Source organism: Sceloporus undulatus, chromosome 2 (genome assembly GCF_019175285.1).
Source record: "Sceloporus undulatus isolate JIND9_A2432 ecotype Alabama chromosome 2, SceUnd_v1.1, whole genome shotgun sequence".
Classification (NCBI taxonomy): Eukaryota; Metazoa; Chordata; class Lepidosauria; order Squamata; family Phrynosomatidae; genus Sceloporus; species Sceloporus undulatus.
Genome location: NC_056523.1, coordinates 13,030,819 through 13,058,584, shown reverse-complemented (window position 1 = coordinate 13,058,584; position 27,766 = coordinate 13,030,819). Strand labels below are relative to the sequence as shown.

At 41.4% G+C, this 27,766-nt stretch overlaps 1 protein-coding gene across 1 annotated transcript; it reads left to right on the top strand.

Annotated features, from left to right (window-relative positions):
- The first annotated feature begins 3,012 nt into the window (after positions 1 to 3,012).
- Positions 3,013 to 11,307, top strand: LOC121923733 (zinc finger protein 501-like). Its single transcript, XM_042454448.1, has 4 exons — positions 3,013 to 3,137; positions 8,392 to 8,480; positions 10,161 to 10,582; positions 10,792 to 11,307. The coding sequence occupies exons 1-4, from the start codon at positions 3,013 to 3,015 to the stop codon at positions 11,305 to 11,307; spliced, it is 1,152 nt and encodes a 383-aa protein (XP_042310382.1).
- The last annotated feature ends 16,459 nt before the right edge of the window (positions 11,308 to 27,766 follow it).

Below are 27,766 nucleotides of genomic sequence, written 5' to 3'. Positions count from 1 at the left end.
ATGGAAACCACTTCTCCCTATCCAGGATTACATAGTATACAATCATCCCTCCATATGTTCTTCCCATGCTTTCCTAAAAGTAAACTAGAGGGTTTTTCAAATGCCCTACCTTTTTGTTTGATATTTGTGATTGGATTATTCACGGATTTAATTAATATGAACTCTCTAGGAATCTCTAGGTCCTCCAGTGCAACTTTATGGTCAACTTTAAATGTGGCACTGAAATACCAAGAGATTCCTAGAGAGTATACTCTACTAGGCATTTGTAGCTCCTCCAGTGCAGTTCTATGGTCAGTGTCTGTCGGATGTTGACTACATTATTGCTCTGCAGGACCTAGAGATTCTTACAGAGGTGTCCTCTCAGGTAAAAACATGGTGTGTTTGTTATTTGTGGTTTTTCCATATTCACAGGGTCTTTTACCCCTAACTCTAATGAATATGGAGGGACAAGTGTATATATAGCCCATTCTCTTCCATATCAGCATTCTCTGAAGATGCCAGCCACAGATGCGGCCAAAACATCAGGAACAAACTCTTCTAGAACATAGCCACATATCCTGAAAAACCCACAAAAAGCTAAGGAGGACCTCTGGTCACCCTGGTTGAGAAAAATGGAGAACATTACAAAACTGGAAATGATCCACCAGAGAGCCCATGCAAGAGAGAAAACATTTAAAGACCCCCCCCCCCATGGCATAAAATTTCTTGATTGTACATCCAAAATTGGATGCCACAAGTTTAGCCAATGCAAGAAAACTTTTCCTCATGCACCATACAGTTCAGCATTTGTACTACACTTGTATACATGCGTTGGAAAGAGACCCTGCAAATGCTGCAAGTGTGGGCAGCGTTTTACCCAAAAGCCACACTTTGTAATTCACAAGAGGGTTCAGCAAGGTGAGAAACTGTATAAATGTTCAGTGTGGGAACAACTTTACCCACTTCCAGCATCTGAAGAGTCACCAGAGGACTCATGAAAGAGAGTGATGCAATAATGCTGTGAGTGTGGGAAACCTTTTGGCCCACATTCAGGTTGAAGAATCCAGCAGTCCATCAACTCAGGAGAGCCTCCTCAATGCTCAGTTTGAGGATCTTTTTTTGGCCAAGTGCATTTTACAAATTATCAGAAACCCAGCACTGGAAAGAAAAGAAATCCTTTGAAATACAGAGGATGGGAAATTATTTTACTGTAGTTGGTTATTTCAGGATCATCAGAGTCTCTAAACATGGAGGCTGTATAAATGCTATATATATATGGAAAGGGTTTTGGTAACAACAAATTCCTAAAGAAAACAACAAGAGGAGATCTCTCTGATTCAGACAAATATCCCACTTCCAACAATGCCTGGACACAGGTTTCTGAGATACACAGAAGCAAGATTGGAAAGGAAAAGTCTTTCCCATCCGTACCTCCTAAGCGTCTTGTATTGTGAGATATGCTATCTCTGATGATGGAGGTTCTCTCCAGCTATCTATTGTTTCAAGATCACTGGTGTCTCTTGTTTCAGATATAAAGCCCCAACTTGTGTACAAGTGTACATTCTTCATAGTTATATAAGTAGCATCAACAATCTCCCTCAGTGCTAATTGTGTTTTCAAAGCCAATGTTTTAATATATTACAGATTAATAAATGTTTCAATGACTGAGTCAGTCTAATGAATATGAAACAGTGGTAGTGGAGTGTCAATTCAGGGAAATTGCAACACTCAGTAGGGAGATCAGCCATCAATGGATATATTCATGGCCTTTTAAGAGTGACACCACTATGGCTTGTCTCCTAAATGTGTGTCCATCTCCTTTCTCTGCCCACTGAGCCTGCTGAAATGGGTGGAATGCGGCACAGCTCAGAGAAAGGAGACGGACTCAGTCTTGCTCAATGTGATCAAGCCCGTGCCTCTTTCTTCTTATGCCCATTGAGCCTACTCTAAGTGGTGAACATCCAAATGTCCTATTCTTCAGGACTAGCACAGTCTTTCAGGATTCCCCCACTGTGATTTTTGGCTATTGCAGGGGCTTCTAGAGAGGCTAGACCCCAGATACACTGTACTCTCTCAGTCTGGGTTCAGGTGCATGCATATTTAGCCACTGGATAAACAGTGGTTCCTAACCTTTGGTCCTCCAGGTTTTTGGACTTCAATTACCAGAAGTCCTAGCCACCTTGCCTAACAACAAAACATCTGGAGAGCCAAAATTTGGGAACAAATGTCAAATTGGAACAAATGTGCCAAAACCATTTAGCAACTCCTTCAAAAGACTTCAGTTCTGACTCAAAAATCTTCCAAGAAAGAAAACAAGATTGGTTTTCTCTCATTTATGAAACCATCAGAAAATCTGCACATTTCACAGTATTCCTTATTGAAGAGAGAAGCATAATAAACAAATGGTGAGACCATGAGAACAAGTGAAATACTAGTGGATGTTGTCTAGGTTTCTCATTTTAAACATGATAAAGGTGAAAAATCCCCAACTTGCTCAGTGACTAGAAGAGACTTCACATGGAAAACTACTCTGACTGTCGAAAACAGGATCCGCATGATGGAGGAGACCTATTCATACTCTTCAGTAAAAGCTTCATTAACAGATCATATTGTACTGAATCATGAGCTAATGCTTAATCACAAAGAGAAAGCCAGCTATGATAGAATATTTCACTCACAATTTAGTCCTAATAGATATGTTTTAACAATACAACGTAACAATATGCACCTGGAAAGGTAATCTATGGCCTGCTACAGACTGCCAAAATAAAGCTGCTTTGGGTTTCTTTGGAGATATGCTATTTAAATGATGCATGGGTCCTAAGAATCCAGAAGCTGCACCAAAGCTTCACTACAGTGCTTAGGAATGGAGTGTGGCTTTGGTGCGACCTCCGGACTCTTAGGACCCATGCATCATTTAAATAGCATACCTCCAAAGAGACCCGAAGCAGCTTTATTTTGGCAGTCTGTAACAGGCCTATCTTTCCACAGAAGGGTCCATATGAGAGAGGAATCACAGAACCATATCCAATCATGGCAACAGTTTCAGTAAGAGAGTATTTTGTGCTTAAAGGTGAGCTGATGCACAAAAAGAAAAAGAAACCAGATACTAGTCTGGTCTATAACTTGGTTCATGAATTCAGTCATATTAAGAAAATGTAAATCAACACAGGAGAGCTAATGTCTAAAGGGGCAGGTTGGTCCAAAGGTGTCATATTTTCCACAAAATAATTGACACCACAAATTGAGAAGTGGACATGGGTCTCATCCCATTAATGGCTGTGTAGTAGAGAGGCTTTCAGCAGGTGTGGCTCTCTTGTCCAGAACCATTAAAGGATGGTGACCTCTCCAGTTCTAACTCCCAACTCTTCCTGAAGCTCAACCTGCAGGAAGCTCAGTGACTACCCTAGACTTCTCTTCTACTAGAGCAGCCTCTCAGGCATTGTTGTGGCATAGCTCATGGCCCAGGCACCACTCCTTCCAGTTTGGTGTAATTCTGCCCTTGCTCCCAAACTCTTATGTCCTTCAAGGGAGACCTTGGTCCCAATGCTGCAGCCTGTGAACTTCTGACAGGAGGAGACCTGGAGATGGGCTTCCTTCATATTGTTTCTCAGACCATGGAACGATCTCCATGAACTTATACTTTCCCCATCTCTTTTAAAAAGGTCTTTGCAAGCAGTCCTTTTGAGAAGCTCTGGGAGTCATTGCCTAATCATTCAAGCATATCTAAGCTCTGTGGAAAAAACAGTCCAGACTTTGAGACCTGGAAAACCGACTGTGGAAAGACCTCCTGTCTGTGGTACATCAGGCCTCAAGAATGTTTGTCAACATCTGCTTTTAACATTGTGAAATGTATCTAACACACATGCCTTATGTATCCCCAGAGCACTGAAAATACTACGAGAACAATGTTAGTTTGAGAATGGGCCATGTTATTTGGGGAATACACAAAATTGCTTTTAAAAGAAGTAACTTTTTCAGGCTCTGACTGATACTGACAGTACAGTCATCACTCCTTCTTAATGCAATGGATAAGTGCTAGTCCAGTCTCTTTAAGGCTTCCAACCTTGTAAGAATTGGGTGGTGCCTTCGTGGGAACTTTATTCAAGACCTAAATATAAGAACCTGCAGGGAAATCTCTTTAGAGAAGGTTTTGGGCTTGTTGGTCTCCTGAGTGCTGCCGTTCACACTTGGATAGAAGGGAACACTACCATGCTGGGTAAGGCCATGGCTTAATGGGGGATAGATAGAATGAAACTCATTGCTAGCATGAGAGAAAGGGTGTTTTCCCACAGGATCTTGGCTTTTGTGATAGTTTCTGAGTTTACTTAGATACCATGCTTCTTCCACTGGCTAAGTATACAATTAGGAGACAATACAAATTTCTGAAATGTTGTAGAAAAATCTGTTCCCATGTGTATAATATTAGAACTTGGTGTAACTCCAGAAAGAAGACTGAAACAGTTCCAGAATGAAAAAAGAACTGTTTTCTTGTAAATAGGGAATCATGCTTTTATAGGGAAGCATTGCAGTGTTTGTGAAAAGGCAAGAATGATCTTCCTCTCAAGGTGGACAAAGTGTAGCTCTCCAGCTGTTGTTGAATTGCAACTTCCAGCAGCCCTAGATAGGATAGCTAATGAAGAGGAATACTGGGAGCTGCAGTCCAAATACATTTGAAGAGCCATGCTTAACTTTAGATTGACAAAACAGTCTACGTCTTTACACAGAATTCTAGAAGTCAGTTCTCCCAAGTGCTGTAATAACCAAAAGCTTCACATTTACTATAAAAAGGACCACAGGATGCATTTATCCCCAGTTGCTAGCTAAATGGATCCTTCATGTCCAGAGGCAGGAAACTTGGGAGACGTTTGAGCTTCTTTCTTATTTTCTCCCATGAAGCCTTTCATTCCAAGCCAGAGAGTATCTGTGACAGAAGAGCAGAGCCTTTTCAAAGTGTTCCCCTTGAAAATCAATCAAGATAGGCCTGATTCCCATGTGTATAATATTAGAACTTAGTGTAACTCCAGAAAGCAGGTTGAAACTAGTTCCAGAGTGGCAAAAAAATGAGGGTTTTTTTCCCCCCAAATAAGAAATCACGTCTTTATAGAGAAACATTTCAGTGTTCGTTGAAAGGTGTTGAAATTGTTTTTCTGTGAGACATGGGCAGATATTGCTGAACTGCAACTTCCATCATCCCTAGGCAGCATAGCTAATAAGGAGGGATGCTGGGACCAGCAGTCCAAACACACTTGAAGAGACATGCTCTGTTTCAGGTTGACAAAAGAGTGAACGTCTTTACAAGGAAATATCATAGAATCATAGTTCTACCACATTATTTTTTAAAGGACTAGCGAATGGGTTTCTTCCTAAATATTAGCTGAATGGATTCTTCGTTTTTCAGAGGTAGGAAACATGTGAGTGTTTTGGGCTTCCCTTTTTCTTTTCTCCCATGAAGCCTTTTTCCCAAGCCAGAGAATGACTCTGACAGAACAGCAGAGCCTTTCCAAAATGCTCCCCCCCTTTTCTTTCTCTTTCTCCCTTTCCAGAAGGTCCAGTGGGGGTCTGTGTCTTGATGGAGGAGAAGGAAAAGGACCATAGCAAAAGCTTGCTCAGGTGGAAAATTCTCTTCAGCTGCTGAAGGATTGGTGAGGGAAAGAAAGCACAAGATAGTAGAGTCATGAAAACTGTAGCTGAAGTCATTTTGTTAGTCCCCTCTAGAGTAAACCCACAGAATCAGCAGGATTTTGGATTGTGTTGACCCACTATTTAGCAGTAGATCAAATGGTTCTCCTCGAATCAGGACTAAAACTAAGATTCCAGCCATGTGAGTTTCTGTAGACAAAATAATTTCCTTCTGTATTTTTTGTAGGTGTACAAAGATCTTGAAGAGGCCCTTTTGATCCTCAGAGGGGGAAGAAAGAAGACTCTCAATCAATACTTCTCTCTGTGGATGAATCATGAAAGATGCCCTTGAATCAGGTGGAGATTCATGCCATCCCTCTCTTTCTGCAATGAGGCCCTTGGGCTTGTTCTGCACCTGAACAGAAAAATGCTGTTATTCCCTGGGCTGAAGTTAGAGACACACTTGTCCTTGGCTGTACCTCCAAGAAGTGATCTTTCTGTTTTGTCAGTTGGACAGCTGAGCAAATGTCGCCCTTCAATCTGTAGAACAGTTCAGAGAGTCCCTGGGAATCATGTCCCCTGTTCTGCCATTTTCCCAGCCTGTGTGGACTTCGAATGCAGATACATGGTCTTTGCAATGGTGGCACTTTAGAAGTTTCCTTAGGTTTATCAGTTGTAGGACTTTATCAGACAAGGAAAATTGGAAGTATAATCCAATGGCAATTCGAATGCAATCATGGGGTTTCACATTATTGTGTGATAGACCACCACACGCAAATTCGGGCAATGGCATGCTGTTTTCGGGCAATGGGAAGCCAGTTCGAAAATAATTCACATTCACCTAAATTTGCTGAACTAGTGAATTCACGTGAATGCGTTCTGGCCCCCCTTTCTTTTCATTTGAAATTAAGAGAAATTCCTCCCGTGTGATAAAAACTCTGTAGTCTTGGGAGTTTATCACATGTGAGGAATTTCTCTTAATTTCGAATGAAAAGAAAGGGGGGCCAGAACGCAGTCAGCGTTCAGCGAATTTAGGTGACTGCGAATTGCATTTAAACTGGCTTCCCATTGCCTGAAAATAGGATGCCATTGCCCAAATTTGCATGTGGTGGTCTATCATGCAATAATGTGAAACCCCATGATTGTGTTTGAATTGCCATTGGATTATACTTCCAATTTCCCTTGTCTGATACAAGTCCTTGGTATTCTGATCTCTATTAGTCTTATAAAGTACATTGTTTTAATGGCTGGCCCTACCATTTTGGAGATCAGACAGCAGGCTTTTGGTTTCATGAAAGGTAGAAATGATTTAACTTGATTTCCTTGTATTTTATCTCACATGAATGGAAAGAGGTGTTTGTGGAATTTTATGCCTCATGTGCAAAGCAAGCTGCCTAAGTGGCTAGAGATGATGGGAGCCGGAATCTCAAACATGTACAGGGCAGCAGTTTAGAGGAGGCTGGTCCAGAATGTACATTGGGCCCTTGGTATCCCCTGGAATTTGGTTCCAGGACCCTCTGTGGATACCAAAATCTGTGGATGCTCAAGTCCCATTGTATACAATGGCACAGTAAAATTGTGTTCCTTATATAAAACAGCAAACCCAGGGTTTACTTCTCAGAATTTATACATTTTTAAAATATTTTCAAGCTGTGGATGCTTGAATCCATGGGGGGGGGGGGAAATCCCATGGATATGGAGGGTTGTCTGTAGTACAGAATGTAGATGGAGAAAAGAAGCCCCCCCCCTCCTTGTTAAATAAACATCTCCTTTCTTACAGGGCTACCATTATGCTTCCTAAAATTCAGTCATCCAATTTACATACATTTGACCCTTGGTATCCACGGACTTGCCACACATGTATACTGAGTATCTGCAGACAGCAAGCCCAGGTGGACCCCAATGGCGGCGCATGCACGCTGCTGCACCAACATTGGAGAGAGCCCCCATTTGTCCCCAGTAGTGTCACGTGCATGCTGCTCCACTGCCATTAGGGACAGCCCCTGGTTGTTTCCAGTGGCGGCACGGAAACTCTACCTTCCCAGATGAAGGCTAGCTCCCTCAGAGATCAGGGCTAGGTCCTTATCTTTTCCCTAATGGGGGTTCTACATAACCGAGGATGGGGGAGCATTTAAAGATGTGTTACAGCCCCCACCCACCTAGTACTCTGAAGTAGTTGAGCCCTGTTAGGACTGCCTCATATGCTGATTCCACCTTTCTGAGTGTGGGCTTGTTAGCACACCCTACATAGTCCACATTATTTTGGGGTACAAATATTTTGTTATCTTTTGTTATAATAGCAGTTACAGAGAGGGCAAAAAGTGTGAACCTGGAAAGGCCACAGTGACCATGAAGTGAACCTCTTTCCCCCATATACACACATTTCTGGCAGCCTTGCTGAGCCATGGTCACTTCCACCATCCCCTGACTGGAGCTCTGCTTCTGGACTGGTAATTGCCTTGCCTCAACCTTGCTATATGCTACGGCCTTTAATTTCATTAATATTCGTGCGTTTGTGTGTGTATACGATGGCGTGAATGGTGATTTTGACTTTGCTGTTAATCAATAACACTATGTTGTACTTAGCAGTCTGAGGGGTCTAGTTCTTGGACCTGTTACATGTAGGAGAGATCCCAGCTATTGCTATCATAGCCCTCTTGCTGCTTCTTATTGAGCTAAAATAATTTCCCATTGAATACAATTTATGGGTGACCTCTTGCAATTTAGGTAACAGGCTATTTTCTGGTTACAGGAACATGTGACCTTTGCAGATGTGTCTGTATTTTTCAGCAAGGAGGAATGGGACCTCCTGGATTTCAACCAACAATCTTTATACATTCAAGTGATGATTGAAAACTATGAGAATGTATCCACTCTGGGTAAGGAACTTGGCTTCCATTTTAATCTTTTGTCCCTTCTAAAGCATTCTTGTTGTCCATGTAATTTTCTGGAAGGAAATAATTGGTAAAACAGTATTAAAATTATACTGAACAATCCAGCAAGGTGCTCCAATACCACAAAAAAGCCAAAGAACACCCACAGTCTAAGAGACTCAAGATGTTACTATTCTTTGGCTCAGATAGGAATTAGATCATGGAAATTGTTTTATCTCCTTGCATCTGTGGTTTCGAAGGCCAGCCCAAGATACTACACTGTCTGAGGTATGTTGCAAGAGAGCAACATTGGATGCCCTGTGTTGGATTAGGATATCCTTCAAATCCAAATCCATATGTCTCTCACCTGGGAGAGAAATATGACCAAAGAAAACTCTTTTGGGCCTGCTTCACATAGAACTTTATCGCATTGGCTCCTTCCATTCCGTTCTGAGCACGGAATGGAAGGAGTAGGAATGAGTGCGGAACGAGTGGGGGACAGATTTTACCGCACACATCCGTCCCTCATTTGTTCTGTTCCCCCTCTCTTCCGTTCTCAATCCATTCCAGAGGGGGCAATTTTTGAAAACTGTTCTGAACAGTTCTCAAAAAGGGTTCCCTTTGGAACGGAATGGGCAGGGAACAGAGGGGGAACGGAATGAGTGAGGGACGAGGGTGTGTGGTAAAATCCGTCCCCCACTCGTTCCGTTTCCTGCTGTGCCGTGCTGAGAACGGCCCTCAACCCCAGTGCGATAATCTTCATAGTCCCCTGTCCAACTAATCTCTCAGGAATGAGCATGTCATCAACCTTGTAATGCATACAGTACTAAACCACCAACCCCTATTACCTGGAAACAGGATGATGACCTACTGAACCATTATAAGGTCTGAAGACTCCTGTTACTTATGAGTAATTCTAGGTACTTTTTCTGTACAGCTGGGCCTCTGTTTTCGCAGGGGATCTGTTCTGGACACACACACCCTCAAGAAAATGGAAGCTCATGCATATTCAAACCCCATAGGCTTGAATGGAGGATGCCCCTGTGCACATGGGCCAGGCATGCACACCACTGAAATTAGCAGAGGTTGCCCCTCCGCGGATATTCAAAGTTGCGAATCTCAGATCCGTGAGTTAGGAGAGGTCACTGTATTTATGATTACTGCTTAGTAATGATGGTGACATTGTTGCTGTCATCGTAACTCCTTTCCCCACCTCCTTTATTGACCATTATCTGTGTGGGAAGAAGGAGGTCCATTTTGCCAGTGATCAGAGCAGAGGAGAATGACATTTCCATCTGGTTTGGCCAAGTCAGACCAAGACCGATTATTTAATTTAGTATACCTCACTAAGCAGTTGGTAGAGAATACTGACCTATATCTCTAGATTTCCCTACTGTTATAGACAGTTCAGTATCCAGCACCCAAGAGAAAAGTCACAAGGCTGGCTTGAAAAAATGGTCCTCCCAGGTCTCTGGCTGTTGAATTTAGATGTATTAAGTGGTATAATTAAATTATCACAATTAATACTCATCAAAGAATAAAAAAGACACAGCGACCACCCTTTTAAAACAATCTTAAATTATCCTTTATTTATTCTTTCTTTCAATTAGCCCCATGTTGGCTCACAAAGTTCCTTCTCTATCATACTTGAGAGTCAGTCTTTTCTGTGTTGGTCCTTCTTCCTAGAATGTGATTGGAGTGAAATAAGACAATGTGGCAAATGTGATCTCTCTTTCATGAATGAATTGGAACTTGCCAGACATGAGACAACCCATGAAGAAGGGGAACATGAAACCAGAGAAAAGCCTGAGAAATGTTTAAAACATGAGAAAAAGAAATGCTTCAGGTGTGAAAAGTGTGGAAAATGTTTTGCTCACAATTCTCTTCTTGTGAAGCACCAGAGAGTCCACACAGGAGAGAAACCATACAAATGTCAAGAGTGCGAGAAATGCTTTACTCAAAAACAAAGCCTTGTGAGACATCAGCGACTTCACACAGGAGAGAAACCATACAAGTGCCAGCTGTGTGGAAAATCTTTTAATGAAGGGTTCAACCTTGTGATGCATCAGAGAGTCCACACAGGAGAGAAACCATACAAGTGCCCGAAGGTGGGAAACTGTTTATTCACAGTTCCAACCTCTTGAAGCATCAGAGAGTCCACACAGGAGAGAGAAACCATACAAGTGCCAGAGGTGTGGGAAATGTTTGCTCAAAAGTCCAGCCTTGTTGAGGCATCAGAGAGTCCACAAGGAGGAGAAACCATACAAGTGCCAGAAGTGTCAAAAATGTTTTATCTCACAGTTCCAACCTTTTGAAGCATCAGAGAGTCACACGGGAGAGAAACCATACAAGTGCGGGTGTGGAAAATTTTGCTCAAAAGTCCAGCCTTGTGAAGCCATCGAGAGTCCACACAGGAGAGAAACCATACAAGTGCCGAAGTGTCAAAAATGTTTACTCAAAGTTCCAGCCTTGTACCCATCACAGGGTCCCACAGGAGAGAAACCTTACAAATGCCAGAAGTGTGGAAATGCTTTGCTACAGCATAATCTTGTTGAAGCATGAGAGTTCATACAGGAGAGAACCATATAAATGCCAGAAGTGTGAAAAATGTTTTGCTACAATGTCACATCTTGTGAATCATCAGAGAATTCATACAGGAGAGAAGCCATATCGATGCCCAAAGTTGTGGATGTTTTGGTTGGAGAGGCAATCTTGTGATCCACCAGGGAGAGTCCATGAGGAGAGAGAACTTGTCAAGGTCCATGGGGCAAAAATGTTTGATGAAACATCCAAACTTGGATGCTACCAGAAGATCATCTTCCTCATGCACTAGGCAAACACGCATTTGGGACACACTTGCATTTCCACCTTGGAAAGAGGCCCTACAAGTGCTCCAAGTGTGGAAAACATTTACTCGAAGGGCACACCTTGTGATCACAGATGGTTCACCGACGTGAGAAATTATATAGATGTTTAAAGTGTGAGGAAAACTTTCGCTACTACCCCCAGCTGAAGAGACACCAAAGGAATCATGAACAAAAGTAATGCTTAATGTGCCTGCTGAGGGAACATTTTAGTACACACTCAGCTTGGGGATACAGCAGTCAGTCAACTCAGAAGAGAATCCTCTCAGTGCTCAGTTTAGATGCTTTCTTGGCCAAGCCATTTTAAAACCATCAGAAAATCAGACCTAGAAAGAAAGCTTTTGAAGGTACAGAGGGTGGGAAATTATTTTTATAAATGCATTAATTGTGACTGATCAGAGTCTCTGAAAAGGTGTACTGGCAGATATAGAGCTTTGATAACCCCAAATTCCATGTGAAGCAACTAGAATAAGCTTTCTCATCCAGATAGATACAGAACTACTGCCATCATTTGCCACACGACCATTTCTGGAAACACTAAAATGAGTCTGGAAAGGAAGAGCTCTTCTTCCCCAAGGACCGTGTATTCTGATGCTGCTGCTGATGTTCTCTGTGGTTCTGTTCAGTTCTCTGCTGTTTCAAGCTCACTGGTTTTCCTATTTCATCTGAGAAACACAACTCCAATGTGGCATACATTAAGGAGCTTATTCTATGGCTTACTAAATCGATTTACCTCTATCTGGTTTCAGCTAATTCAGGCAGCAGCATCAGGTTTTTGCTGCCGAATTTGCCACCTACATCTCCGGGTGTATGCCGCTTCCAAGAGCACTCAGTGGCCATTTTCTTATGTTAGAACAACTCCCGGATCCGAAATCTTGAAGTGGGGATGCACCCGGGTTGTATTCAGGCAGCAATTTTCAGTGGCAAAACCTTCTGATAACATCAGGATGCTGTCCAATTAAGTTTTAGGCGGATAGAGTATAATTGATTTAGCAAGACATGGGATAAGTGCCTAGTGTACAGCCACCATTTATATGAAGCAGCAATGTTATCCCCTTCCATGTTTCTTTGCTTGCAATGCACTGTTTTTACTATATTAAAGAATGATTTAATAAATGTTTGAATTAGCTGGAACAATTTTTGCTTTCTTAGACCCACTCTAAGAAATGTGGAAACAGTGAATCCCAAGTAAGGACATTACCGTACTTGTCAGGGAGACGTTCTCTCAATGAAAATATCTTTTCTTAAGGATACAGTATAGTAGAACACAATATTGTTGGAGAGTTTTTGCATTCTTCTTCCCCTCATTCAAAATCCATTTGCTGTACTGAATCACTGGCAATACTTTGCAAATTGGGTAAACACAACCAGTGATTCAGGTAAAGTTCCTTCTTATCTGAATCTTATTAGCTAGGTTAGATATGCTTTTATGCATATATAGGTTCAAGCCTTAGTAAACTTTGTTTAAACTGCAAGCTACTTGTGTTGCTTTTGAGTCATCTCACCTTTAGACTGAGTTCTTAGACAGCAAGGACACGTTCTGCTACTCTGTCTGATTTAAAGCTAACCTTAATGGGCTTGGCTTTCATATTTTGATATTAAATATTTTTGTTTCTTTACTAAAGGTGAAGCCTTAGGAAACTTGTATTGCCCTACAAATTGTGCTTCTGGATGACTGAGGTGTTTTTGCCTGTTCCTTCCCTGGTGCACTGGGGCTTTTCTTCGGTTCCTCCTGTCCAGCAGTCTTCCTCTTTGTGGCCTTTGCTTTCTCCTATTTTTCAGAAACCCTTGGCTGGACCTTTCTCTATCTGCTTGTTCCTTGCCTCTTTTTAGGCTGACTGCTACTTTCTTCACTAGCTCCTCAGACCCTTACTTCTTTGATCTTTTATAGAAGTTTGTCTTTGACAGTATTGTATTCCGGATAACCTTTAACTGAAGTGGCTGCTGCAAACACAAGATCCTGGAGCCACAAAGAAATGGCAGTGAGCATATCTCGAGAGACGGCTGGTGGTATTCACTAAGCTCCATTCCCCCTTACATTTAAACCAGTTTGTGGTTTGCCTTTGCTCTGTGTTGATGAATGATTCCAAAGGTCCATTGTTCCCACTGTGAAAGGGATTTTTCATTATCCCTTGTAATGCTTTTTTTTGACTGATTGTCATCCCCACTAGTTTGCGCCCACTTCAAAATGCATGTCAATTATCTGGCGTCACGGTGACATAGCGGCAACCTGGCTGAGAAACTATATTAAATAGAAGATTTGAGGTCATGGTTTTGGCAATACTTGCTCATTGAGATGGCATCGGCCTGATCGCCTGGCTGCCACTTCTTCTTATTATTATTATGCTTTATTATAACGCTGTAGATTGCACAGCGCTGTGCATACAAACATAAATAGATAGTAGTAAACCTGCCCATGGCGTACAATCTAGAAATAAAATAGCATAATACTCATAAATAATACATAAACAATACAGGAAAGGTTTCATAATAAACAGAACAAATTAAAATGTCAAATAGCAAATAATAGTACACACGATGCCTGACAACGCTTCTCTGAAAAGGATTGTTTTCAACTCAGTTTTGAAACTAGTTAAAGAAGTTGATGACCATGCGGGCTAGTGTGGAAAGGAACTCAAATGCTGAGAATGGAGTCCACGGCAGACCTTTTCCATGTATGGTGGAAGTAAGCAAGCTAAAAAATTTTGGACTATTTACTAGGGCCATTCAAACTACTTTTTACCCTGGATCAGGAATCGACTCTTGCACGTGATAATTCATATTGGCCCTAAATCTCTCACATCAAATTGAGGCATGTCCCTTAGGTGGGTCATTTGGATCGGGGGGGGGAAGCCGTCTCTTTTGGGAAAAACCCAGGTTCGGCGAATATGAACTTTCCCCCGATCATGATTGGGTCACGTTCAGGGGAGGAATTTTGTCGTCGGGGTAGTGGGCGCCGAGCATTCCCTCCCCTTCATCGGGGCGAACGGGAAGGAGACGGAAGGAAAGGAGTGCAGGAAAGGGGGAATCAGGGTGCTGATGGGGGATGCAATGGGCCAGGGAGGGAGGAAGAAGGGGGCCATGGAGGCAATCTGTAATGGAGCCAGAGGGAGTGAGAAGGAAGGAGCAGGACGAAGGGTCACTTCAGGGCAGGTCAAGAGAGGGCCAGGATGGAGCTCGCACCAGAGCTTTCGCACTTTTAATTTTTTTGTTATTATTTTGCAAACTAGAATCATAGAATCATCATTCAAGTTGGAAGAGACCACAAGGGCCATCCATATGCATGTTTTTTGCATTACGTAGATAGATTATAGGTACGAATGTGCCTGTCTGCTGTTCACTTTCCTTTCTTCCCTTGCTTCCCGCAAATGAAATGCTGCAAGAGCACTTGCAAATGCTACAATGCAATGTTACAACGTTTCTCTTTCCAATTTGGAAAATTGATACAGAATGCTTTTGCTGTCTGTATGTGGATTCAGGGGTAGCTGAGGGAAAGCAAAGGTGTATGGCTCCTTTTCTGGCATCCCGTAGGTGAGGATTATATCTTTATTATTATTATTATTATATTCTTATTATTATTATTACATGTGTATGGACACCTTGGGGTGGATAGGAGAGGGAGCAGAACAGATGACATGAGCTTGCATTTTAGAGTTGAAAACCGGGCCAAGAGAAGATCATAACCTGCGTGACCCAATCACCCACACGCACACAAACACACCACGCAGAGGAGTTTTTAAATTTGACAAAATATGTGCAATACTGGTGCCTGGTTTTTTTTTTTTTTAATAAATAAATAAATTACTATGGGACCTTGTTCCATCACGGATTTTTGTTATCCACGGGGGATCTTTGAACCAAACCCCAGCAATAACAAGGGTCCACTGTAGTCATAAAGTACGAGTTGCTTCTCAGGTCTTGAATTGTTAAAATGTTCTCTTGTCCTGGGAGAAGAAAGCGGCTTGGTTTGCAAATCTTCTGCGAAAACTGAGCTAATTCTGTCTGTCGTTTTGTCTTCCCATCAGCTTTTGCCTATTTTGAAATCAATAATTGGCAAGCTTCTTGCAGAGGAACATCTCCTTTAACTGCAAAGCATATTTTGGAGTCATATTTTGGAAGGCTTTCAAAAACAGTCCAAGTTTTGCATTTCTGGGAAGGATTTCCCCAGGTGCTGAACTCCATACCGAGTTGCCATAAAGCCATAATATGTTATTCAAAAATCGGGGGATGAGAAAAATTTGTGTTTATACGTTTGATCAGGAGATATGTTTGATTAGAAGTAGATATTGCAGAATCAAACACTTTCTGTAGTTTATCCCATATCTCTTTTGTATTGGTTAAACCTGGCATGAGTATGTATACAGACAAGTGAATGTAAGCTGCAGCTTCTGAATTGTACCAAAATGATGTTGTTGTTTCTTGATTCTGTGGGGTCTGCATCATTCGTTAAAAGCATGTAGGAGGCATATTTGCATTTTCCAGCATTTTATTTGGTCATTGTGGGGTTAGGATAAGCAGAAACCATACATGTTTTTGCTTTATTTTTCTGTGAGCAATTTAAAGCTTATTGGATCGCTCATATCTTCCAGAGAGCAATTAAACTAAGGACTCTGGGAGCTCATACCCAAAATTGGTGGTAATGAATTTCCTAAGACTAGCACTTAGGGAAGGAAACAAAAATATTGAAATATCAGAAGTGTTAAAGCCAAGCTGTTAGGGTTCTAGCTTTTAATTAGCAGCCACGTGCGAAGAAAGTCTAACTATTGCTCCTAAGAAATGAGGCTCCTAAAATAACAAAGTAGCTTGCAGTTCAACAAAAAGTGCCAGCCACGAGGCAGCAAACGTTCAAGGAGGAAACTCTTCTAGACAGGCAACATGAGCCCGAAAAACCCACATCAAAAAACTATGATGGCTGGCCATGAAAGCTTCCAACTTCACCTCCAGCTTCCTGCTAAATGCTTGTTTTGATAGGCCGCACCCAGTATTGTGGAGTCGCAAGGTTCTGTTTTGTTTCTGAGCTCTTGAGTTCCGTTGTATTAAATATTCATAAGCATTCATGATTAATATTCATCAAGGCGAAAAAAAAGAAACGCAACTGTTCTTAATTTGAAAGTTACATGTTCCTGGGCATCTTGTTTGATTGTCTTCCCTTCTCTTTATTTTTAAAGTGAGTTCTTTCGTGTGTTTTTGTTTTATTCCTACAACATGAATGGAGTGAATAAGATGAAATGTGGCAAAGTGGGATCTGATTGGACTTGTCACCACCACACACACCCCACACACACATGCCGAAGGAGGAAGATTGAAGCAGACTGGAAAATGTTTAAAACACAAGGGAAAGAAATGCTCCCGATGTGGAGTGTGTGGGAAATGTTTTGCTCACAAATATCTAACCTGAGGCAAGGCCTCAGGGTGGGAGGATATGCAAGGAAGATTTGTGTCTATTTAATTAGTGGTCCACTGTCTACTGGGAAACCTTCTCACCCAGCAGACAATGGATCGTTAATTAAATAGACACAAATCCTCTTGCATGTCCTCCCACTCTGAGGCCTTGCCATTCACCAACAGACCAACACAGAGAATAACATGTAAATCACTCCTCCCAACCCAGGGTCACACAGTAGATATATATACCCCACTCACTTCCATGGCAGCATTCTCTGAAGATACCAGCCAGAGATGCTGATGGAACATCAGGATTAAACTCTTCCAGAACACAACAACATAGCCCCCAAAACCCACAAAACACTATGGATGCTGACTGTGAAAGCCTTCAACTTCATATCAAACTGGATTATTTCTGCAGTGTGTTTTGGACCAATATCTCTGATATTCTGAACTGGCCAATGTCATTTCTAGTCCCTATGACTAAATCTATCGGCAATATGAGTGCACTTTGGTTCACAATTGATCTAAGGCTTATGGCCCTTGAAAAGAAAGAAAATCTCTTCAGTGGCTGCAATCTATCAAGAATCAGTACCTGGGGTTATCTAGCCTCCTTTTTCCAACCAGGGAGTTATCTGGCACATGAAATCAGCGTGGCTACCAGAAAGCCTGCCTGGGCTTTTCATTTCTTTGCTAGATTGCTAGTAAGGGTGTCAGGATTTTCCTTTCACTTTCTCTTAGCAGTGCCATGACTGTGGAAAAAATAGTTAGGGTTTCACAGTTTGAGATGTACATTACTGGCCAGTTTGCCATTGAGCTAGCCTTTCATAGGAGTTCAGAAAGGCCAAAGAAAGTAGGAAACAGCTGCTCTTCTACTAGACTAGTCCATTACAACAGGTTCAATAGAAACTGGGGAAAGCAATGGCTGACCCCATGGGCTCCACAGGCCTTCCCTGTGTGTGAAGCTTTGTGTGGCAGTGGGGTATGGAGGTACCAGAGACAGGCTCTATGGCTTTGTGGCCCAGGGCACTGGCCCTTCCACTCATGTATGTCGGTGCCCTTGCTCCCAGTCTCTTATTTCCTTCAAGTGAGACATTGAGTCCTTACAGACCGGCCAAAATAAAGCTGCTTCGGATCACTTTGGAGGTATACCATTTAAATGATGCATGCGTCCTAAGAGGCCAAAAGCCACACCAAAGCCAAACTGCAGTCCTAAGGACTGGAGCATAGCTTTGTGCAGCATCTGGCCTCTAAGATGTGTGTGTCATTTAAACAGCATACCTCCAAAGTAACCGGAAGCAGCTTTATTTTGGCCTGTCTGTATGGGCCCATTGGTCTCCATGGTGCAGCCTATGAATTTCTGACTGGAGGCGACTTGAAGATGGATTTTCTCTGTACAATTTTTTTAGCATTTGCTTTAAAAGTGGTGACTTGTATCCAACACACACACACCTCATATGTTTTCTCAGAGCAATGAAAAGACTACAGTAGGTTGGGAACATTAGTTTGAGAATTTGCGTTGCTAGTTAGGGAATTCTGGGAGTTATAGTTTTATACTTTTTCAGGCTCTGGCTAACACTAACAATAACAATTCACCCGCCACTCCTTCTTAGTGCGATGGAAGTGTGATAGGCTCTGGGCCAGATGCCAGTCCCTTTAAGACTTACCACTTTGTAGGAACCGGGTGGTGCCTCCATGGGACCTTCAGCTGGGACTCAAGCATAAAAACCTGCAGGAAGTTTTTTCTGGAGAAGGCCTTTGCCTTGTTGGTCTCCTCAGTGCTGCCTTTCATATTTAGGATAGAAGGGAACACCACCACATTCAGTAAGGTTATGGTATAATGAAGGGGAAGAAAAAAATGAGTGTGAAACCCATTCCTAATATGAGAGAAAAGCAAAATGAGAACTTGAGGTTCTCCAGCACTGCTTTTCTATGCTTGTTTCATGTCCCCAATCAATGTTTGTTTGTTCATTTATTCCTCCAGGGACCCCTACATTGTTGTTTGGGGTTTAGAGGGAAAACATGTGGGTTTCAAAACTAAAGGGTGTTACAATCTTTCTGCTTGTTTCTTTTTAGAGAAAATGGCTTCTCTTTGGCTCCTGGTCGTGGTGTGTTTTGCAAGAGGGCAGTATTTTTTCTTCCTGGATTTTGCTCTAAGGTGGCAGGGATGCTTTTTAATTCATAGAAAATTTCCTAGACAACAATTAGCCCATGAGAGTAAAAACAAGTCTAGCCTTTTCTGCATCCTGCCATGTGGATTGTGTACTTTGCATGTGGGCTGACTCTGGTGAGACCATTCAGAAATACCACCTACCACTCCCAGTCTGAAATGGCAAATACCCTCTTGCCCTCTTTGCATGTTCCCAAGCCAAAAATCGAAGGTGAGATGAAATCCCCTGAACTTCACACCTACTGAAAGAAATATATTCAAGATGTGCTTTCTGTAATCCCAGAGGTAATCTTTCAGCCAGTGGATGTTAAAACTTTACTTATTTTTACGTTAACACACGAATCTGTGATTCGTCTATATAGTTTTCCCTTCTTGACAAATACTGTCCAATGTCCCTTTCAGGCAATGCACATTTTTCCCTTGTGATCTTCATGGTTTTCTAATTGGATAGTCTCTGAGATTACTGGGATATCATGTTTCTTGCATTGGCAAACTAATCAACTAGGAGACAGTGCAAATTTCTGAAATGATGTAGGAAAATCTGTCCCCATGTGTATAATATTAGAATTTAATATAACACCCGAAAGAAGACTGGAACAGTTCCATACTAGGAAAACAACTGTTTTTGGGTTTGTTTGTTTATTTTGTAAATCACGTTTTTATAATGTAAGGAAACATTGCAGTTTTTAAAAAGGCAGAAATGGTCTTCCTATCATGAATGGGACATGTGTAGTCCTCTAGATAATCCTGAACTGCAATGTCCAGCATCCATAGACAGCATAACTAATGAGGAGTGCTGGGACCTGCAGACCAGACGCATTTGTAAAGCCATGCTCTGTTTTAGATTGATAAATGAATGAAACTCTTTACACAGAATTCTGGCAGTCAGTTCTTCTGTGTTGTGATAACCAAGAGCTTCATATTTACTTTAGAGAGGACTAAAGGATGGGATTTCCCCTAATTATTGGCTAAATGGACCCTGATCCTCTGAGGCAGAAAACCTGGGAGAGATTTGGGATTCCTTTTTCTTTTCTCCCACGAAGCCTTTTCCTTCCAAGTCAGAGAACATATGTGACAGAAGAGCAGAGCTTTTTCAAAATACTTCCCCCTTTCCTTTCTCTTTCTCTCTTTCCAGAGGGTTTAACAGGGTCTGTGTCTTGATCAAGAAGAATGAGAAAGAGAAGGATTGGAGCAAAAGCTACTCAAATGGGGGATTCTCTTCAGCTGCAGGACTGGTATTGGAGAAAGAAAAACTCTGATAGAAGAGTCATTAAATCTGTGGCCCAGATCCTCTTGTAAGCCCCAACCAGAGTAACACCACAGAATTAGCAGGTTTTCACATTATGTTGACTCACTATGCAGCAGTGGAGTCAATGGTTCTACTCTGATTGGAAGTAAAAATAAGATTCTCAGCTATTTGAATTTCTGTAGACTGAAATAATTTCCATCTGTATTTTCTGCAGAACAACAAAGATCCTGAAGAGGTCCTTTTGGTCATCAGGTGGGGGAAGAAAGGAGAGTCACCATCAGTCTCTCTCTCTCTCTCTGGAGCAAGCAGTCAGGGAACCTTGGGAAAGATGCCTTTGAATCAGGTTCATGCCATCCTTGTCTCCCTGCAATGGAGCTCTTGGGCTTGTTCTGCACCTGGGTGGGGAAATGCTGTGATTTTCTAGACTGAGGTTGGATGCACACTTGTCCTTGGTTGAAACCCAAAGAAAAGAGATCTTTCCATTTTATCAGTTGGACAGGCTGAGCAGACATCATTTTTGCATCTGCAGTATAGCTCAGTGAGTCCCTCAGTGAGTCCCTGCCCTCCCATTTTCTCAGCCAGTCTGGGCTTCCACAGGAGTTGCATGTTCTGTCCAATTGTGGCATTTCAAAGGTTCCCTCAAGCCTACCAGCCATAGTCTTGGTATTATGATCTGTATTAGTCCTACTAGGTACATTAATAATAATAATAAAATTTATTTATATCCCGCCCCTCTACAAGATGCAATCGGGGCGGCTTAATAGGATTTATTTATATGCCTCCCAATCACTGGGAATCCAGGCAGCTTACAACAGAGGAGATAATAGACGGTTCCCTGCTTTACATTACTTTTACAGCTGGTCTTACCATTTCATGAAAGGCAGTAATTTAATGTTTTAACTTGATTTCTTGGTGTTTTTTCTCACATAAGCATTTACAGAATTTTCTGCTTCAAGTGCAAAAGAAGTTGGCCATGTGGCTGGGATGATGGTAGCTGAAATCCCAAACATGTAAAGATCAGCAGTGTCTAGGAGGCTGGTCCAGAATGTAGTACAGAATGTTAAATAAACATCTCCTTTCACATAGGGTTGCCATAGGCTACTTCCTAAAATCCAGTCATCTAATTTACATGTTACATAAAATAATTTTTATACAATTTTGATGTTACAACTAGCCTGAGAGAACTAGTACAGAATAATGCTTGAAGTGCTGTTCTTGGAACAGGGGGGCTCACGAGGCATCCAGAAATAAAACAGTTTGACAACACTTTAAGTGATGTAGCTTCATATTATGGAAATTTTGGATCTGTAATTTTACAAGGTCTTTTCTACCAAGGCATGCTGGTGCCTGACAAAACTACAAATCCTAGAATTCTGTAAGCTAGGGCCATGGCAGTTAAAGTGGTGTCAAATTGCATTACAGTTGGCCCTTAGTATACATGGAAGATCCGTTCTGGACTCCAAAATCTGTGGATGCTTAAGATCCCATTGTCCTGTAGTGGCATGTGCATGTAACCATGCTGCCATTGGAGATAACACAGGCTTGTGATCTGCGGATGCTTGAATCCATGGATGGCAAGTCCATGGATACTAAGGGATGACTGTATTTCTACAGTGTAGATGCACTCTCAGATTCCAATCTGTGCTTAATCGTTAAATTTACCATGTAGCTTGAACACAACCAGCAAACTAAAGGAAACCTACCTAACTAGCCCCTTTCTTCTTTCCTCTGCCACTCTCTTTGCACCATCTCCCCTCACATCCCAGCCTCATGCTGTGTGCTTGCAAAGCAGCAGTAGGGTAAGTCTATATTCACATATAAAAGCTAGCTCCCTCAGATATCGGGACTCTTGCCTTGGCTTTTCTCTGATAGTAGTCTTATCTATCAGGGGATGGGAGGGGGGCACTTAAAGATGTCTAACAACCCCTACCCCAATGGTGTGAAGTGGTTGAGCCCTGTTAGCATTATCTCATGTGCCAATTCCACTTTTCTGAGTGTGGGTTGTTTTCTGGTTATAGGAAAGTGTGACTTTTGCAGATGTTTCTGTACATTTCAGCGAGGAGGAGTGGGACCTCCTGGACCTGACCCAACGATCTTTGTACATTCAAGTGATGGTGGAAAACTATGAGAATGTCTCCTCTCTGGGTAAGGAACATGGCCTCAATTGTAATATTTTGTCCTTTCTAAAGTTATTCCTGTAGTCCATGTTATCTTGGGGAAGGATATGCTTGGTAAAAAAAGTATTAAAATTATATAAAACAATTCAGCAAGTTGCTACAATTCCACAAAAAGCAATAGAAAATCCACAGTCTATGGACTTTATCACATGGGGGAAATTGGGGGTTTAACTTGACATTATCTAGTGAAAATTGTGCAATCGCGGTGATTATTTTCATATGCATTGCAATTAAAGAGGACTTATCCCAGCAATAACCAGGTAATAACCAGCAAAAAATCATTCATGAGATTTCCATGAATTATCTGGTTATTGCCGGGATAAGTCCTGTTTAATCGCAACGTCGTGTGAAAATCTTCACCACAATTGTGTCGTTTTCACTGGATGACACTTTAACCCCCCGATTTTTCCCATGTGATAAAGTCCTAAAAGACTCACGATCCTCACTCCCTCTTTTTTGGCCCAGAGAGTAATTAAATCACGGTAAATTGTTTTTTCTCCTGCACCCCTGTGGCTTCACAGGCCAGCCAAAGATATCGCAGTGTCTGAGGCCTGGTGTAAGAGAACAATATCGGATGGCTTGGGTTGGATACAGACCTCCTCCAAATCACCAAAGAAGGATATAGGACCAGAAAACTCTTTCAGACCCGTTTCACTGACATAGTCCCCTGTAAGCTAATCTTCTAGAGAAGGGCAAGTCATCAATGTAGTCAGGCATACAGAACTAAGCCACAAAGCCCTACTGCCATTAAGGACAATGATCACCAACTGAGCCATTATAAGGTCAGGAAATTCCTTGCACAAATGAATAAATCTGTGTACCGTTTCTGTATTTATGATTGCTGCTTAGTCATGATTGTGACAAACCTACTTAGTTGGCCGTCAGCTGCATGAGAAGAAGGGTGTCCTTTTTGCCAGTGAGCATGGATAAATGATATTTCTATCAGGTTTAGGAAAGTCGGACCAAGAGAGATTACTTATTAACATATATTGAACGAAGCAGTTGATAGTAAGCAGCTTACTGGCCTATATCTCTAGACTTCCTTACTACAACATCTGTTAGTGACAGTTCAGTATCCAACACCTAGGAGAGGCTTGTGGAAAAGTCGGAAAGCTGGCTTGGAAAAAAAATGGCTCTTGAATTCAGATGTATTAACTAGTATTATTTAGTTATCACAATTAATACTCATCAAGGAATACTAAAGACACAGCAATTGCTCTTTTTAAACAATTTTAAATTATCATTGAGTATATCCCCCCCTCCACTTAGCCTCATATTGGTTCACTAAGGTTATTTTCTGTCATACTTGAGAGTCAGTCTTTTCTCTGTTGGTCCTTCTTCCTAGAATGTGAGTGGAGTGAAATACGACAATGTGGTCTCCCTTTCATGACTGCATTGGATCTTGCCAGACACAAAAGAATCCATGAAAACAAGGAACATGAAAGAAGAAAAAAGCCTGAGGAATGTTTAAAACACAAGAGAAAGCAATGCTTCAAGTGTCAAGAGTGCAGGAAATGTTTTGCTTACAATTCTCTTCTTGTGAAGCATCAGAGAGTCCACACAGGAGAGAAACCATACAAATGTCAGGAGTGTGGGAAATGTTTTACTTGTAAATTCAATCTTGTGACACATCAGCGAGTCCACACAGGAAACAAACCATACAAATGCCAGGAGTGTGGAAAATGTTTTACTCAAAGGTGCAACCTTGCGACACATCAGAGAGTCCACACAGGAGACAAACCATACAAGTGCCAGGAGTGTGGAAAATGTTTTACTCAAAGTTCCAACCTTCAGAGTCATCAGAGAGTCCACAGAGGAAAGAGTCTATACGAATGCCCAGTTTGTGGGAAATGTTTTGGTTGGAGAAACAACCTAGTGATCCACCAGAGCCAATGCATGAGAGAGAAAGCTTCAAGGCCCTCGTGGGGTAAAATGGTTTGATCAATCATGTAAACCTGTATGCCTCAAGAAGACCCACTTAGGACACAAGTCTTCCCTTTGCAAGAAATTCTTCCTTCATGCACCAGGCAACTCAGTATTTAGGCCACACTTATATCTCCACATTGGAAAGAGGCCCTTCAAATGCTGTAAGTGTGGGAAATGTTTTATTCAAAGGACACACCTTGTGAGTCACAAGATGATTCACTGAAGTGAGAAACTGTAAAAATGTTTAAAGTGTGAAGAAAGCTTTAGCTACTACATACATCTGAAAAGACACCAGAGCACTCATGAAAGAGAGTAATGCTATAATGATGCCTGGTGAGGGAAACATTTTAGTCAACACTCAGCTTGGGGAATCCAGCAGTCAGTCAACTCAGAAGAGAATCCTTCTCAGTGCTCAGTTTAGCATGCCTTTTCTTGGCCAAGCACATTTTACAAACCATCAGAAACTCAGACCTAGAAAGAAACCTTTTGAAGGTACAGAGGGTGGGAAATTGTTGTTATAGAATGTGTTACTTGTGACTCATTACAGTCTCTGAAAGGGAATCCATAGAAGTACTGGCAGGATATAGAACTTTCTTTACCCCAAATTCCTTGTGGCGCAACTAGGATACTCCACTCTAGTTCAGATAGACAAATAATCTACTGCCATCATTGGCCACACAGAAGTTTCTGAGAAACACATAAATGAGGCTAGGAAATACTTGTTCCCATCTCTGTGTCCCAAGCATTTTGTATTGTAACATGCTGATGATGTTCTCTGCTGTTTCAAGCTTACTGGTGTATCCTGTTTCAGCTAAGAAGCATGTAGTGTACAGTACATTACATTCACCATAATTATATGAGTAGCAATGTCATCCCCTTTGATGCTTATTCTTCTTGCAAAGCCTATGTTTTTAATATATTAAAGGATGTTTTAATAAATATTTGAATTAGTTGGAAATTTTTGCTTTCTTAGAACCACATCTAAGAAATATGAAACAGTGAAATCTCAAGTAAGGGACATTAAAATACTTGTCAGGGAGATGTTCTCTCAATGGAAATGTTTGTGGTCCTTAAGGATATAGTATAGTATAACACAATATTGTTGGAAGATTTTTGCATTCTTCCCCCCATTCAAACATCCCATTTGCTCCTACTGAAACACGGGACAATAACTGCAAATTGGTAAACCAACCATGTGATTCAAGTCAATCCCCCTTTTGGGAAGTTCTCTGTCAAAAAGATTAGAAGTACTTGGAGAATCAAATACTTTCTGTAGTTTATCCCATATCTCTTTTGCATTGGTTAAACCCTGGATATGGTATGCTATGCTGGGATCTACAGATAGGCAAATGTAAACAGCCGTTTTCTCTGCCTTTTCATGCAAATATTCTTGTTTTCCTGCTTCTTTGTGTCTCTGCCCATTCACTGCTGTAAATAATCCCATTGTAGTCAAGTATATTTGCATTTTCTATTACCGTGCTTTATCATTTGTGCCAAATAATATTTCAGTGGCCTCTTCCAACTCTATGATTCTTTAATACTGTAGCTTAAAGTGTATTTGAGTCTTTTCATCCAAGATTTTTCCCATTGTTCCAGTTTAATATTTTGTCCGAAATTTCTGGTCCATTCTATCATCTGTGGTTTAATTATTTCTTCCTCCATTTCAAATTTTAATAACAAATTATAATAATTGGATTTTACTATTTTTTAAAAAAAATCAGGGTCAGCATCTTTAATAATGTCAGATTTCATATCTATCATAAAATGCTCTCTTATTTGGAAATAAGTTAAATATTGACAAATTAAGCCATCTGTCAGCAGTTGTTCTCTAGTTTTTAATTTTAGCTCTTCTTGACTTCTCTCAATAGATCTTGATGTGTAACCCATTTTGTTTTCATTTAATTGAACTCTGTCAAAGAAGGCTTCATTAACCGACGCCGATTTCAGAATATGGCTACACAATCTTAATCTGAGTTTTGACCAAATTCTTAGCAGGGTCTTTCTTACATAATGGTAATTCATTAAAGTCTTTATTTGCATTCACCTTGTTATAAAATAAATATCCGTGCCATCCGAATCTAATGTCTACACCTTCTAGTTGTAACAATAGTTTATTTTCTAATTTGAGCCATTCTGTAATCCAACCCATGGCGCACGAATAATAATAAATTTCAAAATTTGGTACCAAATTTCAGTCCATCTGTATTTTCATATACTTTTTATTCTAATTTTTTAAAAAAAAATGATTACCAAGCAAAAAGAATTGCAAGGAAGAGAAACTGTGAGAAGAAAAGGACTGTGATGATTTCCATGTCTTTCCATAGCATGCTGTCACTGCTCAGTATGTGGCTTTGTGAAGCTTGGCTTCTTGGTAACTGTAGCACACTGCCTTAGAGGCTTCAGCTTCACATGAAGTCGCTCTCAAGAGACAGGACACTCTCGAGAGATAGATGTGGGTCTCTTATCCACTGTGACATGTAACAGATGTGTTCAAATGAGTTTCAGCTTTGAGAACCTTCACCAGCCTTCACAAACCCACATGGCTAGCTAGACTTTATGGGAGCTGCACCCCAAAACACAAGGTTTGGAAGGCTGAAATATGCTCATCACTTGACAACTGTAAATGAAAGCCCCAGGAGAACTTGTAGTGATAACCAGACCACCCATTCTTATCTGGAGGACAACCAGCATGACTCCATCCCTTTGAAAGGCAGCTTGTTGGCAGGCAGGCAGGCACGCACACACATTAGAAGGAGTAACTAATACCCCAGAGGACAGGACTAAAATTCAAAATGACTTGAATAGACTAGAAATCTGGGCCAAAGCTAACAAAATGAAATCCAATATGGAGAAATGTAAGGTACTGCACTTAGGGCAGAAAAATGAAATGCACAGACATAGGATGGGGGACACCTGGCTGAATTAGACTACATGTGAAAAAAGGGATCTGGGAGTCCAAGTAGACCACAAGTAGAACATGAGTCAATAGTGCAATGTGGCAGCTAAAAAGGTCAATGCAATTTTAGGCTGCATCAATAAAGGTAGAGTGTCTAGATCAAGAGAAGTAATAGTGCCACTCTATTCTGCTCTGGTTAGGCCCCACCTGGGATATTGTGTCCAGTTCTGGCCACCACAATTTAAAAAGGATGTTGAGAAACTGGAGCATGTCCAAAGGAGGGCGACTAAAATAGTGACGGGTCTGGAAATCATGTCCCATGAGGAATGACTTAGGGAGCTGGGGATGTTTAGCCTGGAGAAGAGAAGATTAAGAGGTGATATGATAGCCCTGTTTAAATATTTGAAGGGATGTCATATTGAGGAGGGAGCAAGCTTGTTTTCTGCTGGTCTAGAGACTAGGACCCGGAGCAATGGATGCAAGCTGCAGGAAAAAAGATTCCACCTCAACATTAGGAGGAACTTCCTGACAGTAAGGGCTGTTCGACAGTGGAACAAACTACCTCGGAGTGTAGTGGTGGAGTCTCCCTCCTTGGAGGTCTTCAAACGGAGGCTGGATGGCCATC